At 46.9% G+C, this 25,634-nt stretch overlaps 1 protein-coding gene and 1 long non-coding RNA gene across 2 annotated transcripts in view; one reads left to right on the forward strand and one right to left on the reverse strand.

Moving 5' to 3' along the window:
• The first annotated feature begins 8,018 nt into the window (after nt 1-8,018).
• Nucleotides 8,019-19,410, forward strand: LOC128315757 (uncharacterized). The gene is made up of 4 exons (XR_008298838.1): nt 8,019-8,094; nt 9,889-9,938; nt 15,606-15,744; nt 17,269-19,410. It is a non-coding gene; the product is annotated as an uncharacterized LOC128315757 (long non-coding RNA).
• The window catches only part of PACRG (parkin coregulated), a 504,113-nt gene continuing 491,175 nt past the window's right edge, over nt 12,697-25,634 (reverse strand). Inside the window, exon 5 of the mRNA XM_015083259.3 lies at nt 12,697-13,183. Coding sequence (XP_014938745.1) covers nt 13,023-13,183 — 161 coding nt within the window. The 3' untranslated portion in view covers nt 12,697-13,022. The remainder of the gene's footprint in view (nt 13,184-25,634) is intronic.

Consider the following 25,634-nt stretch of genomic DNA (forward strand, 5'->3'; position numbering starts at 1 on the left):
GAGGGGGTGGAAGGCTACTCGGTGCGGTGGGCCCGGCGCAGCCTCCTGGTTCTGCCCACGCCAGGCCAGAGAGGATTAGGGGGAGAGGAGAAGAAAGGCCGGTGGAGAAGAAAGTGCAGCTCGAGCGAACACAAAGCAGCTCTCTGCGTGACGGCCATGGCAAAGCTCTCCCTCCGGCGAGAGCGACGGTGAGAAAGTGTCCGAGCCTGGCCCCTGTCAGCCTCACTGAAAGCAGCCGCTGGCCTCGGTGTCCCGACGCCTGGGAGGGCTGCAGGCTGGCACCGGACATCGCCACATCCGCGCTCCCAGGATGGTGCATTCCCAGGCCCCGCAGACAACCTTGGCCGCGTCCCATTTCCTCCCCGAGAAAAGCTTTAGACGCTCAAGGGGGGCAGGGGCTGCGGCATCTTCGGGGGGGGGGGCAGCTCCCTCCCCTGCACAGTGGCCCAGATCTGAGTCACTGGGATGTTACACCCCCTTGCAAAGGCCCGTGGAGGAGCCGTGAAGAGCTGTGTGTGGAATAGTGCATTGTTTACTAGCCTCTGTGATCATCGATGAGATCCCAGAGCCCAACGTTTGAAAGGAACTTTGGGACCAAGACCTGGCCCCGTCACCTCATTTTCCAGAAGGGGAAACTGAGGCCCAAAGAATTTAAGTGTTTGGCGGCCAAGAGCTCTCAGCTGCCCGGTGGCCTCCTGAATTCCAGCCCAGGGCGGGCCCTTTGTGCCACTTGGAAAGGGAAAGTGCACGGGTGTGGGAAACGGAGGGAAGTCTCTGAACCAACGGGGGGGGGGGGGGGGGGGCGCTGTCCTCGGCTGAACCCCACAAGGGAGGTCCCGGGTAGATCGGCATCTGGGGGCAGGGGTGGTCTCCAGGAAGGGATGCAAAATGCCGTGAGCAGGGAGCAGGCAGCCGCGGAAGACACCCTTCCCACAGTTGTGCAGTGGTCTCTGGGTGAACTGTTCGTCATTTCCTGACGTCTTGAAGGGTTTGATTTTGTCGTGCAGATTCGCAGAGTGTTAGGGTTGTAAGAGCCTTCCAAGTTCCTGGGCGCTGGCTTCCTGCCCACCCCACGGAAACCCTTTTGTGTGATCTCTGATGGTCACTGGCCCTTCTGGGAGCTCCCAAAGAGAAGACAGGCCTCTAGCTCCTTAGGTGGCTGGGCAGCTTCGAGTCAGGTTTAAGTAGTTAGTGGACCTTGGGTTCACCCAGACCGCCAGCTCAGGGGTGGGGAGCCTGATCCCGCCTCCACACGGCCTCCCTCAGATGTGCTCGCGGCTGCACGTGGTAGAAGGAATGGGGTCCCGGGTTCCACTCTGGGCCTCACCGTCTACCAGCTGTGTGGCCTTGGACCAGCCCCTGGCTTCCCCGAATGCCCGTTTTCTCATCTGTGCGATGGACGTAGGCTTGCCGTGTCAGCCGCGAGCTCTGCGAGGTGTGTGGCACTCAGGGACTCCCGTGGTTCTCCAGTGGCCCTCCAGTGGCCCGTGTCCAGGCCACACGTCCTGGTTCCTTTGTGTTTCTGGTGTCACTTATGACTCTCCTCCCCCTGCACAGCACGGCGAGCAGCAGGGGCACAAACCCAGCAGACGGGAAAAGCGGCGAGCACAGCCCGGACCCTGAGCACATGGGAGCCTCCAATCACAAATTGGAGGCTGCAGCCAGGAGCCAAGGTCAACACGGAAGCCCAGGCCTGAGCACCGCATGTCGCACCAGGACTGCTGGTCCTGGGAGCAGAGATGTCAGGCTGGGCTGCGGTGAGTCCTCGGGAGGAAGTGTGAGCACGTCAGCACTCCCTCCCCCGGCCAAGGGCAGGCCATGTGTCCAACCTGCACAAGGAGGGTCACTTGTATAACTCTGGAGGGAAAATCGCCATTTTCTTGTTTTTTTCTTTCATTATTTTTTTAAATGTTTATTTATTTTTGACAGAGAGACAGACAGAGCATGAGCAGGGGAGAGGCAGAGACAGAGGGAGACAGAATCCGAAGAAGGCTCCAGGCTCCGAGCCGTCAGCACAGAGCCTGACGTGGAGATTGAACCCACGAACCGTGAAATCGTGACCTGAGCCCAAGTCGCACGCTCAACTGACTGAGCCACCCAGGCGCCCCAATCACCATTTTCATATGGAGCTTAAAATGCAGAAATTAAATCTCTGTGATTAAATCCCAGCTGCCTCTCACCCTGCTTTACGTCTGTGGCTCCTGGGAAATAGAAAAAAATGTTTGTCCAACTAGCCACTGCTCATCCGGTTCTGAGGACCAGCAGGGCTTGAACGCCGAGGGCAGAGGAGGCCCGGAAGAAAGGCAGCCGAGCCTGGGGGTGCTGAGCAGCGGGAGGGCATCCCCGAAGGAAAGCAGGCCGCGCGTCGCGGTGGGGGGAGGCGGGTCGAGCTGACATTTTCACCAATGAAACGCCGAGGAGACATTTTAATGCGGGAGTGTCAATGCTCACCGTGGCCTCTCCACTGTAGTAACCCCCACGTCACTCCACGGCGCAAATCACGGAAACACAATTAGTTTCCTGCTTTGGTCTGTTCGGCCGCAAGCAAATGGGCCTCTGTGTGTGGCGTCCCCTCTGGTCGGTGACGTGACGTCCATGTAACGCCGGAGCTAACGCCACATCACGTGAACACACGGCCCTTCCGCCCCGTGTCGTTTCGTCCCGATCTGAACAGCCACGCGTTCTGGCTGAGCATGTCTGGGCTTCCAGAGTGCAGCGCTTAGACGCTGTATTATTTCTTCCATATTTGTATGACTTGGTTGGCTTGGTAGGGCCCGAACGTCTTCTGTTGAGAGATTAAGGCACAGTTTTAAGTGACTTTCACAAGACACCTCATTTAATCCTTCCCGTGCCTTCTGAAATATTCTTTCCTCCAATCTTCCAAATGGGGAAACTTAGGCTCAGAGGATTATATTGGAAGCTCAAGATGGTCCGGCAAGTGGGTGGTGAAGCTGCGTTTTAAACCTGACCCAAGAGGCCCCTGGGTGGCTCAGTCGGTTGAGCATCCAAGTCTTGATTTTGGCTCACGATCCCAGGGCTGTGGGATCAAACCCTGCATCCGGCTCCATGCTGAGCTTAGAGGCTGCTTAGATTCTCTCTCTGCCTCTGCTCCTCCCCACCCGCCTCCCCTCCCCTAAAATAAAAAGTAAAAAAATTAAGAAATGACAAGATGTGACTTGAATTCCCACCAAATTCCAAGCCACCATTTCTCACCTCCTCCTGCCCCACACCCCCTTCGCTGGATGTAATTTTATCTTTTCCCCTGGAATTAGATTGCTCCCTTTACCAGCCAGTCCAGAATTTCTGTACATCCTCACATGTGCACCCCCTCCCTGCCACCAGCCTTTTTAAAAACAGCAACCCACTGAGGTATCACCTGAGATCTTGGCCCCACTGCGTACAAATGTAGGGATTCAGATTTTCCTCCTTTTTTTTTTTTTTAATTTTTTTAAATGTTTATTTGTTTTTGAGGAAGAGAAAGAAAGACTCAGCGCTTGAGTGGGGGAGGGACAGAGACAGGGAGACAGGGAATCCGAAGCAGGTTCCAGGCTCTGAGCTGTCAGCACAGAGCCCGATGCGGGGCTCAAACTCTGGAACGGTGAGATCATGACCTGAGCGAAGTCAGATGCTCAACCGACTGAGCCACCCAGGCGCCCCAGATTTTACTCCTTTTTGGAAAAACAGTAGAATACTGAAGATTTGATCTTCCATGAGAATGGTGCTTATAATTCTCACACTTGCCCAGAACTGTAGATTTTCACACGCATTATCCCAGGAAGGCCCACCACAGCCCCCACGGTGGGGAGGGCCTCCTGGCGGCCCCTCTCGCTGCTGGAGAAGCAGAAGCCGTCTATGCCTTTTCATGGCTTTGTGGATTCTGTCGGGTATTTTCCAGAGAAAGGCTTCATTCACTCAGGACTCTCTGACCTCTTGTGAGACGCTGTGGTATTTGTTAGATATGTGGCCTTTACTGTTGGTGACGTTATTAGATATTCAAGCAAGTCCAAAAAAACTCAGTCTATTCCCTTGCAATAAAGCGTTTTAATCGATTTCCTTGTTTGGGTCATTTTTGTTGTGCTCTGAATGAAGGGAAAAATCACCACAGCAGGGTGTAGTTGGCTCCCCCCTCTGCAAAGATCCACCAAATACATTAAATTTGGGGCAGAGATAGTCACACTTGACCTACAGCAAACTTGGGTTTCCTGTAATCTGAAAACATTCCTTTAATATGGACAATTCCTGGAGGAAATGTAAAAAGCCTACTCATATGACATGTTTCCCCCTCTCGAGTGGAGCCTACTGGTGGGTTATTAAAAATTTACCTTTTTGGGGTGCCTGGGTGGCGCAGTTGGTTGAGCGTCCGACTTCAGCCAGGTCACGATCTCGCGGTCCGTGAGTTCGAGCCCCGCGTCAGGCTCTGGGCTGATGGCTCGGAGCCTGGAGCCTGTTTCCGATTCTGTGTCTCCCTCTCTCTCTGCCCCTCCCCCGTTCTGTCTCTCTCTGTCCCCCAAAAAATAAATAAACGTTGAAAAAAAATTAAAAAAAATTTACCTTTTTGTCAATAAAGTTCTTTATAGGACATTTTCCTTGTTGTATTTTAATGTAATGTTCACTGCCTCAGATGAGGGAGGAGACAGAAAGCTGGTTCTAGAATGTTCCCATTATGCATTTAATTGCGTGAAGTGCCACATGTGGGCCCCGTTGTCTGTGGACATACTTGGTGATGCAGGTGGCTCTCACTAAGCTCAGAAACAGACATGTCACTTCACGGAGCATGTCTGGGAGCACTGTGTGTGAGCTGTTTTAGAACAGCTGATCAAAACTCTTCGGATTTTGAACAGTTCACTAGAAAGTTCCCTTTCTGTATTAATAAATATAATGCAATTTTTTTTAAGTTTCAAGTATAAAGATGACAGCCACATTGAATATTTGGAAATATGATATTGAATGATGAGATACTGAGCCTTCCCCCACCCCCCCCCCCCCCCCGGTAATGCTTGAAGCAAAGATGATAGGTTTTTACCATTGGCTTTTTATTGATTGATTTAAACCACATTTTTCTAAGGTTCACCTATTGATTTCCTAGACTGAGGACAATTTAGTTATCTTCCTGATGAGGGAAGCTGAGGCTTTCCTATTATTCTTAAAGGCTATGTGAAACTAATTTCCCCGAAGAGTCCTATGGCTAATGGAAAATAACAATAGAGACCAGGGTTGAAAGTAGGGTCCATGGAGGGGCGCCTACATGGCTCAGTCAACCAAAACTCTTGGTTTTGGCTCAGGTCATGACCTCACAGTTTTGTGAGTTTGAGCCCCGTGTTGGGCTCTGTGCTGGGAGTGTGGAGCCTGCTTGGGATTCTCTATCTCCCTCTTTCTCTCTGCCTATCCTTCTATGCCATCTTAGTCTCTCTCAAAATAAATAAATAAACCTAAAAATAAAAATAAAAATGAAGAAAGCAGGGCCCATGGAGATCTTTGCCATAAACCCATCAAGTTTTAGCTTAGACAGGCCTTTGGAAGGCTGGAATCAATGTCTGGGACATAAACCTTGATTTGGAGCCATTCCCAAACTTCACAGCCCATCAGAATCCCCTGGAGGATTTGCTTAGACAGACACTGGGCCCCACTCTGGAGCTCCTGACTCAGCAGGTCTGCGCAGGGGTCCAAGGACATGAATGCCTCCCAAGCTCCCAGCCGATGCTGCTCTTCCTGGGCCAGGAGCCCTGCTTTGAGAACCCCTCTCTGGGTGTCAACGGCCACTTCCGTTCAGCCTCCCCGAGAACATAGATTTAAATGGACATCTGAGTCCATTTGTGATCAGAGTCTCCCACAGAAACATCCAGCCGATTGCAGGTGTTTGGAAGTGACCTTGATGGTATTCATTAGTGCAGTCAGGCATGGTTTTCCCTTTTCCAGCAAGAGGTAACGGAAGAGGAGACCGTGAGCCTGTAACGTAGCACCTTGTGCCAACGCGATGTTGATGTTACAGCTCACGGGGAAGCCATTTGTCTGTCTTCGAACAGCCAGATTAGCCCCTGTGTTTCCAGGACTTCGGGAGGATATTTAAAACCCTTTCCTCGGACTTGGTTTAAACAGAATGATGAACGCCTGTCCCTATGACAGCAGAGCCTTTTTAAATTTTCCAAAGTCTGAGCGTCTTCAGTGAATCTTGTGTTGGATTGATCATTTTTTTCTCAGGACAGCAGTATCATTGACACGGGACACCCCAAGGAAGTTCAGTGGTCTCTGTGGGTCGGTCGGAGCAGGCAGGGAGAGGCCCATCTCTCTCTGACACGCTGGTCTGACAGTGGACCGTCTATGTCATTTCATAAGGGCCACTCATTCACTGATCTAACAAATGCTCACTGAGTGCTGGCTGAGTCTGCACGGAACACGCCTCACAGCAAGAGGACACCATCGTGCCCACGACAGACCCTCTGTCCTCACACAGCCTGTGCTCCATAAAGAAGCCAGCATGCACTAGCGTGTCACATACTCATCAGTGTGTTGAGGCAAGTAAAGCAAAATAAAGAGTAGGAGGAAAGCACAGGGGCTGAGAAAGGCCTTTCTGAGGAGGTGACATTTAGCAGAGACCGGAATGAAGCCAGGAGCAAGTGGGCCGGGTGAACAGGAGGCAGACAGTGTGTTGGGTTGAAGGGACTGCAAGAGCAGGCCTCAGAGGCCAGGACGTTCAGCCTGTTTGTGAGGCATGGGCGAGGCCAGCAGAGCCGGAGCAGGCAGAGGTGGGAGACCAGGAGGCAGTGGGAGGGTGGGGGGAGACGAGGTCAGGTATAGTCAGGGCCACGAAATACTGGCAGCATGCGGCCATGGTGAGATCTGGAGTTCATTTTCAGGGCTGGGAGGCAAAATCATTGCTGATCTGATGGGATCTGTGTCTGCGGGGTCACTGACTTCTGTGCACCGCGTCCCTGTGGAGCAGAAGTGAGTAGGCAAGGCGGTGGTTGGACACGATGGGAGAGAGGGGCCAGGGCACAGGCAGAGATGGGGCCATTCTGATGGTTTTGAAGGCAGGACTTGCAAGGGAGGGGGTGTGAGGGATCGGAGAGAGAGCGAGGCAGGATTCCGGGTTTTTGACCTGAGTAAGTGGTGTAGTGGATTCGTCTTGACTGAGCTGGTCCATATTGGGGGTGGGAGGAGACTGGACAAGGATTTGGTTACATATGTCTGGTTTCATCATCCTGTAGACATCCAAGTGGAATGTTCAGTGGGCATTTGGGAAGTGAGAATCCAGGGGGTATAGACGGCATCGGAAGCCCTGGGCCTGGGCGAGGTGACCGAAGGCATTGGGTGGAGAAAAGGAAGAGACCGAGGCCTGAGCCCTGGGGCCCTGACATATTAGAGCTCAGGAAGAGAAGAAGGAGCCAGCCAAGGAGATGAGTAGAGGAGGGTCTGGACATCAGTGAATGTCCCAAGTCATGGGCTTATCCTTTGATGGGATCTGTCCTAGTCTCCCTGGGGCCACATCGCTAAGTGGGTACACAGCACATTCTCTTCTCCTTCTCTTAATGGAGAAACTGCTGTTTCTCGGTGTGTGTGATCCTGGCTTCCCCTCCTAATGAAAGAGTTGCTAATCTGGTGTCCCACGGTGCATAGAGAGGGGAACAAGAATGTCTGGAAATGCGCTGACATGAACATCAAAGTACCGTGGTGCAGTGTGCACTTATCTGAGTAGACAATGTATAGCTTCCAACGGATTCCTCAGGCAAAACTAGAGGATATTTCCCAGAACTTTCTAAATAATCACGAAGCTGAAGTGATACGTGTTTAGACTTATGGAACTCAGGAAGAGAACAGACCCTTTCACCCAGATTGAAACTTACAGAAATTTGGCAGAAGTAAAAATGAATAAAGACTCCAAGTGCCTTAAAAAACACTCCCACTGGGAAAGCAAACAGGGACTCCTGAAACAGAGAAATGCACAGGAGCCAATGTGCCAATAGCACTTTCCACCAAATACCCATCCCTGTCACTAACTAGTGCTCGGGGAATCAGCTCATTGCTCAGCAACTTGTCGGAAGACGCTAACCACGTCAGTCGTGAGACTTGCAATCAGGTGACATCGTGTGAGCACGGGTGAGAGAACCTTCCTTACCGAGGAGATGGCACTAAGCTGTCTTCTGGACTTGACTTTGCTCTGGCTTTGCCATCCTCATCAACGCTGGAACTGAAGGGGGCAAACTACTGCTATTTAGGAGTTCTCAGAAACAAAGCCCGACGTGGGTTTTGGATTGCGTGCTCACGAAGTTAAGGCTGCAAGAGAGACAGGGTCGTGCGAGATATTTTTGGAATCAGATTCCACGCCGATATGGATTTTCCCATGGAACTGCTCTTGATGAAGCCAGGCACGCTTGTATTAGTATTATATCTTCCATGTCAGGGCAAGAGAGGACGTTTGTAGCTTCTTCTGTATTAAAACAGCACAGATTAGTGCTAGTCAGAGCAGTATTACAGGTTACAGATAGTCATAGTGGTATGGGGTTAGCGGTGCCCATTTCGAAATGGCGTTTTCCTTTTCTAGAGCACATGTGGGCTTTCCCATTAGCAGAGCAAACGGACGCTCAGTCTAGTGCACAAGGAGTAACCAGAAAGTTAATGCACCTCAGCTATCTTCTTTCATTTTTTATTTAAGTTTATTTATTTATTTTTGAGAAAGAGAGAGAGAGAGAGAGAGAGTGAGAGAGAACAAGCAGAGGAGGGGCAGAGAGAGAGGGATTCAGAGGATCCAAAGCGGGCTCCGTGCTGTCAGCACAGATCCCGACATGGGGCTCGAACTCATGCAATGTGAGATCATGACCTAAGCTGAAGTCGGATGCTTATCCGACTGAGTCACCCAGGCATCCCTGGGATATCTTATTTTAGAAGAAGTGAGGTTGGTTGGTTGTGGGAAAGCCTTTCTTTCTAGGTCTTAAGACGAGTATGATGTTTGGTGAGGCCCCCAGTGGACACTTGAGTGGGTAGGGTGGACCGTGGGGAGCATGTACTGCCCGAGTGGCTCCGGTCTGGCTGGGAGCATGCTCATCTCCTGGCTGTGTGGGTGCAGAGGTCCTCCTAGACCCCGAGTATGTATGTATGTATTTTATTTATTTATCCGAGATCAAAAGATTTATTTGAAAAAATCGGCACAGGACAAAGATATCCTACTCTTCCTTCTCAGAATATTTGAACACTCAGAATCTACACGAAATGTAGACAGCAACTCTGATTTCACAGAAAGAACATCAAGGGTCTATGCGAATGGAAACTCCGGTTCCCAGCCTGCCCCAAGGCATGATTCTATCTACTCCTTATTGACATTGACTTTCATTGAGCTTCTGTGTTCAGTGTTACTTGCACGATGAAAAAGCAGGAAATCATTTCCATTTCTAAATGGCTGGGATTACTTAAAGCAACCAAAGTCCTATTGTTACAGCAAAGTTTAGTAAGACTATGAGAGAATACTACTAATAACATGTGTAAATTATCCAAAATGATTTCTTTATTGAGGGGCCCCAAATATTTAAGTAGCAAATGTGAGTTATCTTGGTGCCAGTGAGACCTCGGTCATTTTCAGTTTGTATCTGGAAGCGTCCCATTTTGGACGAACTTTGGTTGATGCTTTCGTGGAGACTATTGTTTAAAAACCATTTCAGATTTTCTGACTCCATATAAAATCCTATCAGAGGGTAGAGATTTAAATTTAGAAAACTGTTCATGGAGTATTTCCCAAGGTATTATGACTTCTTTAAAATCATATCAATCTTGGGATTCCCAGCCTCTGTTTGCCAACGGCTAGCGATAAACATCTCAAAATAGCCAAAAAAAGTAAGAGATGTGGTGGGTATTGAAATAGACTTAGAACGACTTCATTTTCGCTCCTCTAAAACACAGTGCCCTGAGATGTCCCACAACCGTTACCAAAACTTCTCTGGAGACCTCACGTAAGTAAACCCAGTTTTGAAATCCTATTCTCCAAGTGCGCAGCCATTTCGCAGAACTTTTGAACTTTGTGTTTCTGCCTGACGTTGTGCAGATATAGTTAGTTGGGCCATAAAAATTATGTTCCAGTGTGCGGGGAAAGGGAAGCCGCTCTTGCAGGTGAGGGCTCACCTTCTGAGGAGACTCCTGGGAGGGTGGGTGGGCTGGAGGAAACCCTCATGTTCTCCTCACCTCACCAAGTTCTGTGTTAACCCAGGACCCGTGCCTGTGAGGCGGCCGGAGCCCATCCCCCCCGCCGATGGGGACCTCGTTAGACGTGGTGGGAACTGCCCGCCTGCGCATCACACATGGGTTGAACACCTACGTGGTGGCTGGCACTGGGCTAGCTGCTTTCCCAGGAAAATCCTCCCAGGACCCCTTTGCCCCTACTGGGCACCCTGGTGAACTCACCACATGCGTTTGTCATGTGATGCTTGTAACAAACCTGCAAAGAAGTCATGACAGAGCCTGCTCTGGGACAAGGAATCTGAGTTTTAGAAACCTGTTGACATTTTCCCCTTCTCTTTCGAGTTAATCAGAAATTATTTGGGAGAAGTCGAAGACCAGCTTAGGGTAGAACTCAAAAAGCAGGCCATTCTTATTCCCATACCAGTAAAACGATGAACGATGTAGGGGCACCTGGGTGGCTTGGTCGGTTAAGCGTCTGACTTCGGCTCAGGTCATGATCTCATGGGTTTGTGAGTTCGAGCCCCATGTTGGGCTCTGTGCTGACAGCTCAGAGCTTGGAGCCTGCTTCGGATTCTGTGACTCCCTCTCTCTATCTGCCCCTCCCCTGCTCATGCTCAGTCTCTCCAAAAATGAATAAACGTTAAAAGAAAAATTAAAACAAAAAACGCAAAAAACGATGTATTAAAAAGAATTCTCTGGCGAACATGGTGCTATTTATGTAATTGTTTTGGTTTTCTGCAAAATTATCTCCCAATAACAAAGAACTCATCATCGCCTTGGAGGAAATACTGTATTGTCTGGAGATTTTCCAAATACATACTACTTTGCTGGGGGAAAAACCAGTCATTACTCACATGATGTTTCTCTTTGAAATAAAGGCCAAAGGTATGAGAAACTATACGAGCCCTTCACACTGGCCACCTCCGGTCCTTACGACATTCCTCCAGGTAGGAGTAATCGCTACTTTACAGCTGAGGAAATCTGAGGCTCAGGGAGGTTAAATAACTTGCCCAAGGCAGCATAACGAGTCAGTGACAGCTGCAAAACGAACCCTGCTGTTTCAGTTCCAAGCTAAATTCCAAGCTGGGGCTCCTGGGACAATGCGGGGGGTTCTTCTTGTTCCCCACGCCAGGTAGTTTTCATGAACACGACCCAGACCAAGAGGCCAGGCCTGTTTCTATGAGAGGCCAGCCTCGCTTCTGTCTTGTAACGAAATAATGCAGGGGATTCTGGTAGGAACTTTCAAAGGCACCAATCAGCCATCTTTCTGATTTTGGTGTCCCTTCAGATATATCACTGATGCCAGACAAGAGCTCACGGGTGCAACGGAACGCTACAGTTTGAAGACAGGCCTGCCTCAACTTGTCAACGTCTCTAGCCATGTCTTTTCCAAATATGGCAGGTGAAAGCCCATTTGCTCGGCACGGTCATGCCTCTCTGTTTATCCTAAAAAGTGCTTATGGCAACTAGGTGGTGGCCAGTTAGAGGCTGGATTCGGTGTGCTGAGCCAGTCATCGGGGAAGATGAATAAGGAACCCGTCTTCAAATTTGGTGCTTGCCTTTGGAAACTTGCATCTTAAATAATTAGTGACAACAGTCTCAGGGCCAGCGCTTGGTGCACAGGGGAACATGTTCCGTCTCTTCACTTTGGTGCAGAATGAGATACTTCAGGCCATGCGTGTCTGGGTGTTGCAGCGTTGCTCAGGTGTGCAAAGTCAGGGCTCCGTCTTTAAGAACTTTTCTGGGCTGGGTTTCAAACGCCCCGAGCTCAGGGCCTGCGTGCCTGAAAAGCCATTGTCAGGGCTGAGTGCCGTACAGTTGGGTTTCTCTTCGGGCACTTTTCTTCTCTCTCAGTTGAGTGAAAAAGTACATGTTCTTTGTCTTGTTTTTTTCCTTTTTTTTTTTTTTTTGCGGGGTGGTGGGGGGGGTGGTTCAATGAAATTCCTAAACGCTGCGATCAGCGCGGTGCTATGAGAACACATCCACCTGGCGAGAGGAGGCGGAGGAAAGGACAAATTGCCAAGGAATCATTCAGATGCGTACAGGTCATCTTCAGAAATGACCAGAGCCCCGGACAAGCGGCTGGGTGACATCTTGTCAGTGAACCACCACGTCCTGAGACGTGTCATTGCGTAGGGGGGACAAGGATTCACAGGAGCGTTGTTTGACCACGTTTGCCGCTGCCTTTCATGCGTCACCCTGCCCGCCGCCCTCCCCACCCCACCCCAGCCGCACCCCCAGCCCCACCCCAGCATACAGCGGAAAGCCCCGCAAAGCCCAGACGGCCACGGGGCTCGAAGCGTTAACTACGTTTGTCACTGAGGTTCATAACGGGCCCGCAAGACTGTCCTTGCACAACTGAAACAGACTCGAGGGTTTTATTGAATGTCGGAGAACGTTGTTCCGCGCAGCTGCCGGAGAGGTGCTGCCCGGCCACGACAAACACCTATTAGGCGGGCGGCATCAGTCCTCCCCTTACAACCCCTGACATCAGCCTCAGGGCAAGCAGACACATAACAGCTATCGCTGAACTGTGCATGAAAATTATAGTTTTATTGTCTATACAACTGAAGGTTTGACTCGGACTCCTGCTTCTGTCCGAGTTGTATAAAGAAGCAATTCTTCTCTTAGAACAAATAAGCACAGTACGCTATTGTAATCTAAGAAACAGGCACTATTTATGTATTGGAAAACTTTGCTCTCAATGGGGCTAATGGTCCAACGGCCCATGAGCCACTATTTTAGCAGCTGTAGAAAAGAAAGCTGTAGAAGTCACAAGTAATGAGATGCTAAAAGCAGCAGAGACAGATGATCTGGGCACTAAGGCAAGCCCTCCCCCATCCCAGCTGTTCCTGCCTCTAGTTCAGCAAGCACGACTCGTAGGTGGGGACCATGTACTTGATGTTGATGAAGGCGTCTTCTCCTCCGTAGCGCTCCAGGACCTCCAGCGTCTCCTGGATCAGGTCACCGATGTTCTCCCTCTTCTGCTGGCTGTAGTCGATGCCATCTCCCGAGTTAACTGGTTCATGCAAACACACAAAGAGGCCCGTTATTCTGCAGTTTCCCCCCCAAAAACCCTACACGTCGCTCTTGGCATTTTCTTTGCATGCTTGTTAGGAGATGCAAGCATTTAACATATTTTTTTTTTAAATGTGATCTTGTAGAGTTTTAGGGGTAGTGAGTGACAAATCTATAAAAATACGAGGTCCTAGATCGCAGCTGATGAAAAGCCATTGAAACTAAAGGAGTAACAGAATCAACAAAAGTGGTGTAACCACCGTTACACTACAGATCACAAATCTCAAAGCTGACTCTTCCAGAGTGTTCTCTCGGACAGTGAGTTCTTCAAAGCCACAACATGGCATATTTCAAGGGAACAGTCTGGGGGTGCCTGGGCGGCTCAGTCGGTTAAGCATCCCACTTCGGCTCCAGTCACAATCTCGCCGTTAGTGGGTTCAAGCCCAGCGTCGGGGTCTGCGCTGACAGCTCGGAGCCTGGAGCCTGCTTCCGATTCTGTGTCTCCCTCTCTCTCTCTCTGCCGCTGCCCCATTCACACTCTGTCTCTGTCTGTCTCAAAAATTAAAAACATTGAAAACAAAAACCAGAGTGAACTGTCTGTGGTCAGGTGAGGGGCTGGCCAGCTGCAGGTTAAGTGGATGTACTCTGGCAGGAGAGGCTTAGCTTGACCCTTGTCTTTGCTGCTGTTGAGCACCGTCTGCTCTTGATTTTTGCCCAACATTTGTACAACGGCTATTAGTTACCGTTTCCCAGGGACTGCGTGTCACTGTCCAGGCGGAGGACCTGGTGCCTGGAGGACACGGCCAAGGCCAAGGCTTGAAGTGACCCCCACAGCTGCCTCTCTGGCTCAGCGAGGGAAGGAAGTGCCAGCACTGGCCTTCGGCAGTCTCGGGAACCTGGGTCTGCAAACCCCATCTCAAAGCATTTGGAGGAGAAGTATGTGATCGTGCGCAACCTGGCTGCAGGAATGACCCAGATGTGCGGGAGTCTGACTAAAATGGAGACCTTTGGCTTCAAGGCAGAGTATAGAAACTCCATGAGGTTCTCCCCAGGAGCATCTTTTCTTATTTAAGTTTATTTATTTTAGACAGAGAGAGAGAGAGAGAGAGAGAGAGCAAGTGGGGGTGGGGCAGAGAGAGAGGAGAGAGAATCCCAAGCAGGCTCCCCACGGTCAGCAGAGAGCCCGATGCGGGACTTGAACCCACGAACCGTGAGATCGTGGCCTGAGCCAAAATCAAGAGTCGGACGCTCAACCAGCTGAGCCACCCAGCAGCCCCCTAACAGCCGTCTTGACACGCATTTGGTTTGTACTCTGCTCACAGATTTCCAAGGGCCTCAACCACATTTGCTCTCCCAGTAAGCACGGTGGTACTATGGCTCTGCCCAGTTGCTGACATGACCCCGTCTCACCTCTGCTGAAGTGAGGTGCAGCGAACTGGCTGTGAGCTCAGGCAGTGGCCACATGGGGCAGGGGGCGGGGAGCTGCAACCTGAAAATGTGCACTACACCAGATGAAAGTCCTTATTCTATCCGCATTTCAAGTATGGCTCCAAAATGTTGATCTTGCTCGAATGTGAAAATCATAGAGGGGAAAATGGTATTTCAAACTTCTTCCCCAGATACTCTGGACATTTAAGAAAAGACTGAGTAGTGGTTCAGGTCAGTATTAAAAGTAACAGTCACAATCCCATGTAGCAGAGATAAGCAGTTCTTTTGCTTGATTTTTCCAGAAACTTATTAGAGAAATATCACCGTCTTCGACAGCATAGGGAAAATGAATTGCTCTCCTGATGAGTTTCTTTTAGTGAGGGTGAAGGCAGGCAGAAATATTAGTAATTTTCAGAGAGAGAGAGAGAGAGATTACGGTCACACAGCTATAGTGTACATCAATTTTTCTTAGCAAATGACCTTACAACACCAAGCCATTATAATTATGTGGGGTTTTCTTGCTCATGATGGAAGCATTTCTATGATCACACAGTAAGCTCGATTTAAGCTAAACTTTGAGGCACAGGGTAGTTGATCATCCAAAATAACCAAATAGCAAAGAGTTATTGTGGAACAAATAAGAGATTAGATGTTTGAAAAACTATTTTTACCCTATTTCTTTTAAGCGAAAGATAAACTTAAAAAATTTTTTTTAATGTTTATTTATTTTTGACAGAGAGAGACACAGAGCATGAGCGGGGGAGGGGCAGAGAGAGAGGGAGACACAGAATCTGAAGCAGGCTCCAAGCTCTGAGCCGTCAGCACAGAGCCCGACGCGGGGTTCGAACCCACAGACCGTGAGATCATGACCTAAGCCGAAGCTGGACACTCAACCGACTGAGCCACCCAGGCGCCCGAAAGATAAACTTTTTAGAAACAGAAATGTAGACAAACGCACACTTAAACTAAATGGTCTTTTTTTTTTTTTTCTTTAGATTTACATGGTGAAGGGAGAAGAGAGAGTTGCAGTCAGGCTTGCCCACTAGAGAGGACAGCGTGGTTATCAATCCACTTGGGGGAACTTTCCAAGAGGAGAAGATCTTTCAGTTGAATTAAAAGAGAAGAAGGAAGCTTGTGCATGTGTTTGTGTGTTGTGGGGGGCGGGGGAACGGGGAGGTTGTTGATATTTGTTACAGGTGTGAAGAATAGATCTTAAAGAACAAACTCCAAAAGAAGACAGGACAAGGGAGTCAGAAGAAGGGGCAGGAGGGGAAGGACAGAGACAGATAACGGGTAACAAGGGAGATCGATATCAGAGAATGCATCTTTCAGGAACAACTTCAGCTTCCCAGGATTCCATCCGGAATGGGGGAGAATGTGTGTGCCTCTTCCTGATAGGCACTCCCGGTCCTGGAAGAGGTGCACTTAGGGAGAAGGTGGCATGGCCCACACTTGCACAGAACAGACGAGCCCACAGCACAAACCCCTGGAGGGCACAGGGCAACGATAACTGGTGATGGCGCTGAGCAGTGACAGCCTTGATCCAGTTTCGTATGGCAGAAATACGTAAATTAATCACTAATAAATGGTGCCTTTTGTTGGCATATTAGTCCAAAGGTCAAGAACTGAATAGATCACGGGACAGACATATTTTCCCGCTGGAGGCAGAGGGGGGTTTGGAAAGTCTGCACACAAAGGAAAGCTTAACACACCCTGTTTTTCCCACTGACTTCCAGAAGGCTACAGTTGACAACCACACTTCATTTCAATAATAACCTATTCTTGCTTTTTTAAAAAATATTTAACTGTAGGAGTAAGTAAAACTATGTAGCTTTTTTTGTTTCTCAGCAGTGTAGAAGCCCAAGTGATAAAGGGAACAGAACACAATGGAAGTTGCTTACTCAGAAAGTGACTTGGACTGGGCATGTTTAGTGGTTGCAGAATGTATATCACTGGGGCAGGAAAAAGCCCCAGAAGGAACACATTCCCTTATTTTGCATGCTGCAAGGATGACAGGGCATGGGTTAGTGTCAAACCATGCTGAGAAGCAGGCGAGCAATGTGGTCTCCTTTTCAAAACAGCTGTATTGCCACTTTCTTTGAGAATCTGACCTGGAGCTCACCACTTTAAATACATATGATGCCGCCAGAAAGTACGCTTGTGAGACTAGGGCACTCAAAACACACACACACACACACACACACACACACACACACACACACACACACAAAACAAACCAGATGGTTATTTACAATCGTCAATTCTGATTAGGAGGATGACATTTCAATTTAGGAAGCTTGGAATCTGTTTTATGTCCAGCAGCTGGAAAGATACTTTGGTGAGGGAAGAGAGATGTTTTATTTATAACCAAACAAATAGGACTATAAGTGGCGGTTTCAGCCACACCACTTTTCTAGAGGGATACTATGCAAGCAGAGTCGAACGAGGGTATTGTTTCTCTTCTTGGGGATGCTTTCATGCAGGAGGCATGCAGGTAGGGCTTGAAAGTTGTGCCCGGTTAGGGACTATTGTAAGTGCATTTACGATTCTGAATGCCGCAAATGCTGATGACGTAGGCAATATGTGTCATCACATGCACACTTTTTTTCTATACAGCCCTCTTTAAACTGTCCTTCCCTGGGTGCTTGCTCTTTCCAGGTGCCGTATTGGTCAGGAGTGGGATGTGTATATCCCAGCCTTGCATCTGGACGACAGCATCCTCCTGGTGAGGAGCTCAGCTTGTGTCCGTGAGGTCACTACCGTAACACCCGGTCACCAAGGGCCGCCTCAAAGGGAGATGACGTGAGACACATCTCCGCTTCCAATACAGGAAAAAGGGGCTCTTGTCGTTGGGAGAGCTTATCCTCCAGCTGGGGTCATCTAACTGATCCCCCTCTTGTCGAATGCCTTGATCACATGCACCCACCATGGAAGGAAGTTCAGGCTCATGCTCCTTGACCTCACGAAGCCTCTAAGCCATAGGCGTGTCCCTTACTGCGTGGGTGGTCAGTGGAACCCGTGTCCTGAGAGAACCCTTATCTGTCAGGCGCCCCAGACTTCTTATCTTAGACACATGGAGAGCGGTAAAAGGACGTACAGATGGCCACAGGGAGGGCCAAGCACAGTGAAATTCAATTTTGGATTTTTCTGACTCTAACGTTTTTTTTTGGTAAATAGTCTTAAATGTGTAGCTACTCTTATACGAACTGTAATACGCAAAGGAGTTATTTGGAAGTGAAAGCACTATTTGAAGCATGAGAAATATAAAACAATGCTTATTCCACATACCTGAAGCAGTACTAACGTGATTCTAACAGAGGAAATAATTTATGAAATCAACGTGCACTTTCTGGTCACGACCTAAGATAATTAGCAGGCACCATTTCAAGAGAAACGTTTCTGTGACTTTGGGGGCATCTCCTGGCCCAAGCGGCAGCCTCGCCCCCTGAGGGAGGAGCGGGATCCCACGGGAGGGGTGCCTCCATCCACCTGTCATCCTGAAACTGCCCACCACGTGGGTGCTTTTCGAAGCCAAGGAACCAAACGCCCTTAAAGGAAGCACTGGCTTGGGAAACTCAGTGCGAAACCACCTGAGCGGATCGGGAAAGGGTGAGGCAGGATTCAAATGATGTCCAGACTCCGAACTTACGACGTTAACTCCCCACGCTCACCGGCAACGGCGGTTCACGTTACCCCTTCGGTGTACAACAGCTCTTTAAATAACTGGAGGAATCAGCACATTTCTCAGACAAAAGGCTGATTAACCTGACGGCACAACATCCGCTGCAGCCGTTGGCCACACCAGACAGTGAGCCAGGCAGACCGATGCTCTCGGCGCACCGAAGGCTAAACGACAGCCGTAAAACCAGGGCTTTGAAATAAATTGCTACTGACGCATCATGGTTTGGCTACGCCCTTCTCTGGCCATTCGTGTGTGGGGTCTAACGTGTCGTCAAGCATGGGCACTCTGCAGACACGGTATTTGAACGGGAATCCAGGCCAAGTCCGGCCCGAAGCTGTTCTCAGTCTGAGAGCGTCCATTGATGGAGAGCGACTCGCGGAGAGCACGTTTGTCACAGCATGTACCCAGGTGGAATGGCTGGCGAGCTGAGTGGGCAGCAAGAACTCTGGTCCCGCGGCGTTTGCCCATCGGGGCTGGACGATCTCCCTGAAGCGACAGTGAGATTAAAAAAAAAAATGCGAAAAGGAGAAGCCAAATCATTTCTTTCTGGATCAGAAAAGGCATTTATTGGCTTCTCGAATGCTGAACTAAAATATTTCCCGAGCTCTAAAGACCTACTGTAGGGAGCTTTACCTGTCGGGACCTGTAGCCTGTGACAGCTTCAGTCATAGCTCAAAAGCTGCATTGCTTCAGACTGGGTTTCAGCGACGTCATCATCATGGAGAAAGTGAGCCTCCGGGACCTGGGTTCAGGTCTTGGCAGGTATGCGCAGGTAGAATGTACTGCAAATATTATTATTGTAACGTGTCTCTTGATGATACTGAACCATCACAGATTTTCTGTTGGATGATTCTGAACAAATTTTTCCCTTGGGTTGAGTAGATTTAGCAATTAGGAGATTGTGATGACCCAAACAGTAATTCCTTGGGCACACTTACTGATATTTAGGCAGATGTCAGCTTTAGTAGAATAAAGCTAACAGTTTCCAAAAGAGATTTATTAAAAAGACAACTCTCATTAAAAAAAGATATGTCATTAAAAGGTATCTCATAATATTTATGAAAAGGTTTAGAAGGTGTTGTTCTTGAGTTTTTCTTTTTAAGATATATTTTGTTTTTTTAAAAAAAATTTTTTTTTCAACGTTTATTTATTTTTGGGACAGAGAGAGACAGAGCATGAACGGGGGAGGGGCAGAGAGAGAGGGAGACACAGCATCGGAAACAGGCTCCAGGCTCTGAGCCATCAGCCCAGAGCCCGACGCGGGGCTCAAACTCACGGACCGCGAGATCGTGACCTGGCTGAAGTCGGACGCTTAACCGACTGCGCCACCCAGGCGCCCCAGATATATTTTGTTTTTTAAGAACATTTCAATTTCAAGACCTAGTTTAAATTGTCAATATTTGTTTTGCCAGAAATATTCATTTATTTGGGGTTAGCTTGGACTCAATTTACTTAATAGAAACAGTTGCCTATTTTGGAATAAAAGGGCTTTCTCCCATAAAGTTTGGAAAAGTACAGTGGAAACCATTGTGAATTCCAGTCTGATCATTTTTGAGATGAGAGAATGGAGAAGAAAGTGAAGGGGGAAGAAAAACCCTATAACTCAATTCCGGTTTGTATTCTAAGAGAAGGACCCTTTTGGGGAGATGCTTTGAGGTTATCTGCTTTTAGAATTCTACACCAATGCTTCTTTTGTTTTCCTTCTTAGCTTTGCTATGGTACTTTGAGAAGACTAGTCTTTTGTTTCCTAACCATAACATATGCCACCCCATTCGGAATTCCGGGTGTTTCATGTTTAACCCAAGCTTAAGCCGCCGTTTCTTTGGCTGACTTCATATCTTCTTGGAAAGTGATGGTTTTCAATATACCCTTAAGTATGACTGTACAATGGCTATTTCCAAAGTCTCTTCATTCATGGGGGGTGTGAATCAAAGTTGCAATGCTTTTGCAACCAATAACTTATAACAACCACAGCATTTGGCATGCTGGAGATGCCCAAGGGCTTAAACACTTCAAATCTTCTCAGATCTTGTTGACATTAATGAAATTCACAAGATTTCTTTCCTCTGAAGATAAAAGCTTTGAAGCAAGACCTCGATTCCCAGCTGGAAGTCTCTCTCTCTTCCTCTCTTTTTGACACAGGAGCTGGGTGACTAAAGCAAGAGGCTACTAAGCCATCACAGTTTCAAAAGCTCTAGAAAGGGTTTTCATCCTCTGAATGGGGGCACCGATCACTTGTGAAATTGAAGATATCATGGATCTTGGCCCTATTGTCAATTAAATTTTAAAATTTTCCTTCAGGGAGACAATGAAAATTTCTAAACAATTTCCATTTCCCAACTGCCAATTAGATTTATTTCCCTAAATGACATTCGAATGTACTGGTATAGTAAAAATAACACTGGATATCAAGGCAAATGACTTGCATTATAGTTTTCCAACAACTTAGGAGCTTCAATGTTCAATAATTTACTAGATGCCTTCTGAAATCTCTGAATCTCAGTTACCTTCCCCGTACAACGAAGGGATTGAACTTTGAGTGATCTCTGGTTCCTACCATCCTATCATTACATTTTGTAAGACCACAATACAACTTTGGAACACGCTTTTGGAAATGATGGTTCTTCAAGAGATGTACTGTATTTCAACTGAAAAGATGGTCCTAAAGCAAATGCATAATTCTCCAAAGTAAGTCACAAATCTCATAAGCATCAAATTCAGCTTTCAAATCAAGTTCTAAGAAAACCCGAAAGGACCAATGGCTATATAATTCTAGTGAAGGAGGAAAACACTGTCAAAAACTCAAATTATTTGTTGACACACTGCAAAAAGTTATTCCATCCTGCTATTTCAATAAGTTGATACAGATTTTGACTTCTTACAGTAAAGACCAAATGTTTGGGTTGATTTTTTAAATATAGTCGACGGATAGTGATTTGGTCAAGAGTACAAAAAGGCCGGTTAGGCTTATCTTTGATTAATGACTACTTTAACCTGGAAGTTATACTGAAAATAACGGCTGGGTCGACCAATTTATCCCCATACAGAATTATAACAACAGATTCAGTGGCCATTGAATTAAATTGGCTTCAAGCTTTTGAAGTGAAAGTATCTCTTTTCTTGTTGGCCAACTTGATTCAATGACCAGACTGCTTCTAAAAAGGAGAATTCCAAGTCCAGCCCTGTCCTAAATTGATTCCTCACTGGTCTATCTCACTATGGAATAATAATAATGACTGTAACACTAACATAATGTCACTTAAAACAAAGAATAGCCCTATGAGCTAGCTACTTACTGACTCCCCTCCACAGAGGAGCAAACTCTGCTTAGGAAGGTGAAGTAAGTCAACAGAATAACACAAAAAGTAAGTGATACTGAAAAAGAGAAATTATGGCAGGTGTCTGCCCAAGGGCAGCAAGAAGGATGATAGGAAGATCCAGAAAGAGAGGTGTAAGCATCCCATGTCAACATAGGCGGTGTTCAAGGTAGCAGAAACTCTGCCTTTCTAACTGTAGGAGAAGCTCAAGTCCATAAAGGAGGAATGCCATGGGAGAGAGGGTCTAGGGGAATAAATATCTGTGGGGGGAGGTATTTGACTTGTACAACCAATCGATTCGTGTTTCACAAGGCAGCAAACTGCTCATCTAAGCTTCCTTTTTATGATATGGACTATTATGCTATCTTTACTTCATCACAAGTGCTTGAAATAATGACATCCTTTACTGAGATGTGCAGAAAGACGAAAATCAGGGATGACTGATTTTAAGGACTTTTTTTTCTGTGCCACAGAATACATGAGGAATAGGGAGAAATTCTAGGATTAATTTCACATTCCACACCCCCGTCTTTAGGAGCATTTACGATTTCCTGGTTTCCCTCACTATCTGAAAAGAAAGCATTTCTAAGAAACCTTTTGTAAGCCAAAATGGTGGAAAGCGAAGAACTATTTACCTTTAATGTATATGGGAGAATTTTTGAGTGTTCCCAGACCCCAAAAATAATCTCTCTTAGGCTCTTCTGGTACCTTAGGATATATCTTGCTAACGGATGCTGGAAATACACCGAGGTAAAGCACAGATGCTCACAGACACAGTTCAAAGCTCTGGTGGGCGGCTTGATGCTGAGTGTAGCTCCCGGGGAAAGAGCCTGGTGGCGCCCCTCTGGCTGCTGAGGGTGTGCGCTGAATGCTATTTTTTTTTTCATTTTGTCCTTTTTTCATAAAAGCAAAGCTCCTCTTCAGATTTCTTTTAGCTTAACAAAGATAGGTACTAAGATAGGAAACGGTGGGGCTTTAATGTGCACAAGACAGAAAAGCTGCCTGAGAGCCACTGTCCAGAGTGTCATTGTTGTCTGTGGAGGGACATCTGCTCTCGTCAGACCAAAGGTGCTAGGAAAACCGGTAAGTGGCAGGATAGTAGGAAGAGGGCGAGAAGGTAAAAAGTAGGAATCTTCTAGATCTTTCTAGATCCTTACAAACAAAAAAAAAAACAACTCAAAGCCACAGATGTTGAGGATGTTATGGATCGAAGTCTGAGGTTCCCATTCCCATGAGGATCAAGGGTTCCTGCAGGACACTGTTTCATAGGATTCTTGCATAGTCCCCGGTGGGGTCTAATCCTGCGTGGAAGCCCTCCGATGGCCCCCCAGAGGTGAGCGCTGACTTCATGAGTCTCACAAGCCCCGAGTCTGGGCTCAGATGAGTTTCATCTTTGATTCCGCCCTTTTGCTTTCTTCAGTTTGCTCTGTGTAGTGCCTGGCGGGTCTGTTGCCAATAGCCCAGGCCCCTCTGGGTTGGAGCTAGTAGTCTATTCTGCCTTTCCATTTTCACGTCCTCCTCTTCCTCCTTTACCCTGCAGGTTAACTTTCCTAATCGCGTTCTCTCCCCATCACAACAAACATCTCCACATTGTATGATGACTCAAAGTCAAGTTCCCAATCATCTGGGACCTCTGTGCTCTGCTCTTCCTCATACTTTGCTCTTTCTCACCAAGACTTCCTGCTCCACTCAGTCCGGATTTCTTCCTGACCCCTGCGTGCACAGTTTCATTCATGTCTTTGAAATTCCCCATAGCACTATGCTCCCCTCTATCTCCTGGTACCTTTCTTCAAGGCTAGTTTTGGACTTACTTCCTCGGGGAAGTTGCCTCCAGAGTCGTCTTTCCTTCTTTTGAATTCCTAGTGTGATAGCCAGCAATCCATCCACCTTCCTTATTTACATGTTGCTCTGGAACCCTTGGGAAGTGTTTTATGTTCACTTAGTTTTCCTACATTTTGTCACTTCTTGAAGGGCAGGATCATACTACTGTAGTATAAATTTCATTCATTTGGCCTCAAATGCAAATTGAACATTTGTAAAAGGAATGAATGAGTGAACAAATTACTACTTTGTGGGTTTACTGAAGCCAGATACAATATAAGCAAATTCAGTTCTAAATAAACTATATGTTAAATGTAGTGCTATTTGCCTAATGCTTATTCTTTATTTATTACTTACATGCTTGTAAGTTCCTATCCATGGAAATAGCATTTCTGTGAATTTGGACAAGTTTGATCAAATGTGGTTAAGTGCACGGGGGCTCTGTATAGTCAGATAGGTTCATCTCTTTTCCAAAGTCTTCTTGAATTTAAAGTGAGGTTTACTTGGATCACCCTTAAATTTGAAAGAACTTTTTTTCAAAATAAAAAATCAGATTACCCCATTCACTTTATTAGCAACATTTGTTTCAAGATGAAGACAATGCTGCCTTCCTATGGCATTTTCATTTAATATCTAAATTTTGTTTAATACTATTTCTTATATGTCCATATGGTAATTTTCGACCGGCTCCAGAGATGACCAAATACATGATTTTAATTGGAAAAGAAATGTTGATTGCTGCTTTCAGGAGTGGGGCAAACCTATTGGAAGTAATTTTACTGAAAATCTTTATAAATGCACCTAAATGACAGCTGTTATTACAGTTTTCCATCAGCAAGAAACTTTAATGATACAACCCATTTTCAGCTCTAATTTTTTTTTTTGTAATTGAGGCACAAAAATGAAAAGAGAAATTTCAGATTTCTAACAAATGTTATCAGCAAATGCAGTAAATTATGGGGAGCTTTATTTTCCAAATTACCTTTGTTAGAACTTTCATCTATGTAACGAACTCACATCTCAAGCCTTTGTAGGGTCACACTGGTGATCGCCATCATAACAAAGTTTGGTTAAATCGTTTTAGATGAAAGGCTTTATAAAGGGCATGGGTCTGCAAAGTGGAAGACCTTTTAGTAAAAGGCCCCTGTTCTATTGCAGAAAATAATTAATTAGATAAACTCACTAATGGTGCTTACAATGAAAACACACGTCGATCAGATGTTTCCCCATTTGTCTGGGATTTATCTCAGCTTGCCTAAACTATCTACTCTTTGAAAATTCTAAAATGAATTATTGGGTGCAAAATTCAAGTAGATTTCCAAACCATTAGCTGGAAATTTTACAGAGTGGGAATCTTTCTCATCAATTGTGCTCGATTAATGCAAAAATGATATACTAAATGAACAAATCAGACCGATCTGCTGGGCTGAACAGCCTTCACTGCCGTAGAAGTGACAGAGTTAAAACTTTCTAGCCTTTTATGGCTGTCTCAGTTCAAAATAACCTTGCAATATTGTCCAAAGCTCTGACTATCAACTTTTATCAGCCTCTACGCTGCTGAGGTAAATGTGGCAAGAGACATCCACTTTGCCACTAAGTGTGTTGTTGCAGAACCCAATCTGAAAATACTAGAGTTTACCTAACAAAATTTTTACAAAGGTTCAAGGCTTTGCTAAAGTCCAATCGGAGTTTTGGACACACAGTTAAAAAAAAGGTATCTAAATTTGGGGGGAGAAAATGAAAATGTGGCCATTTAATCTGGTATAGCAGCAAAATCGGGGTTGCATGAGAAGTGAAACAAATCTTGTTGGAAATGCTGATAGGTGAAATATGCCGATTTTTGGTATTTTTGAATAAAGAAATGTTTATTTGCCTGAGTTACATTTTTATCATTTGAGATTCTTCAGTTTAGTCTACACAACTGATTTGCCTCTGAATCAGGATTTTAAGAGGGGGTAAGTAGACAAAGGCAGCGAGAAATAAAACAGCAGAATCCCCATGGGGTTGAGGCCAGCAGACGATGAAATGCACACAGGTTTGTTGAACACAAATGGCTTTGCATCCCAGCTCCATGGGACCTTCAGCCTGTTACTGAATCCCTGATTGGAACAGGTGTCATACTTACCTGTAACGATAGGTACAAGGATAAAATGAGAGGATATATGTTAGGTCTTGTGGATTTAACAAGCTATTGATACATTTCA

Source organism: Acinonyx jubatus, chromosome B2 (assembly GCF_027475565.1).
Source record: "Acinonyx jubatus isolate Ajub_Pintada_27869175 chromosome B2, VMU_Ajub_asm_v1.0, whole genome shotgun sequence".
NCBI lineage: Eukaryota > Metazoa > Chordata > Mammalia > Carnivora > Felidae > Acinonyx > Acinonyx jubatus.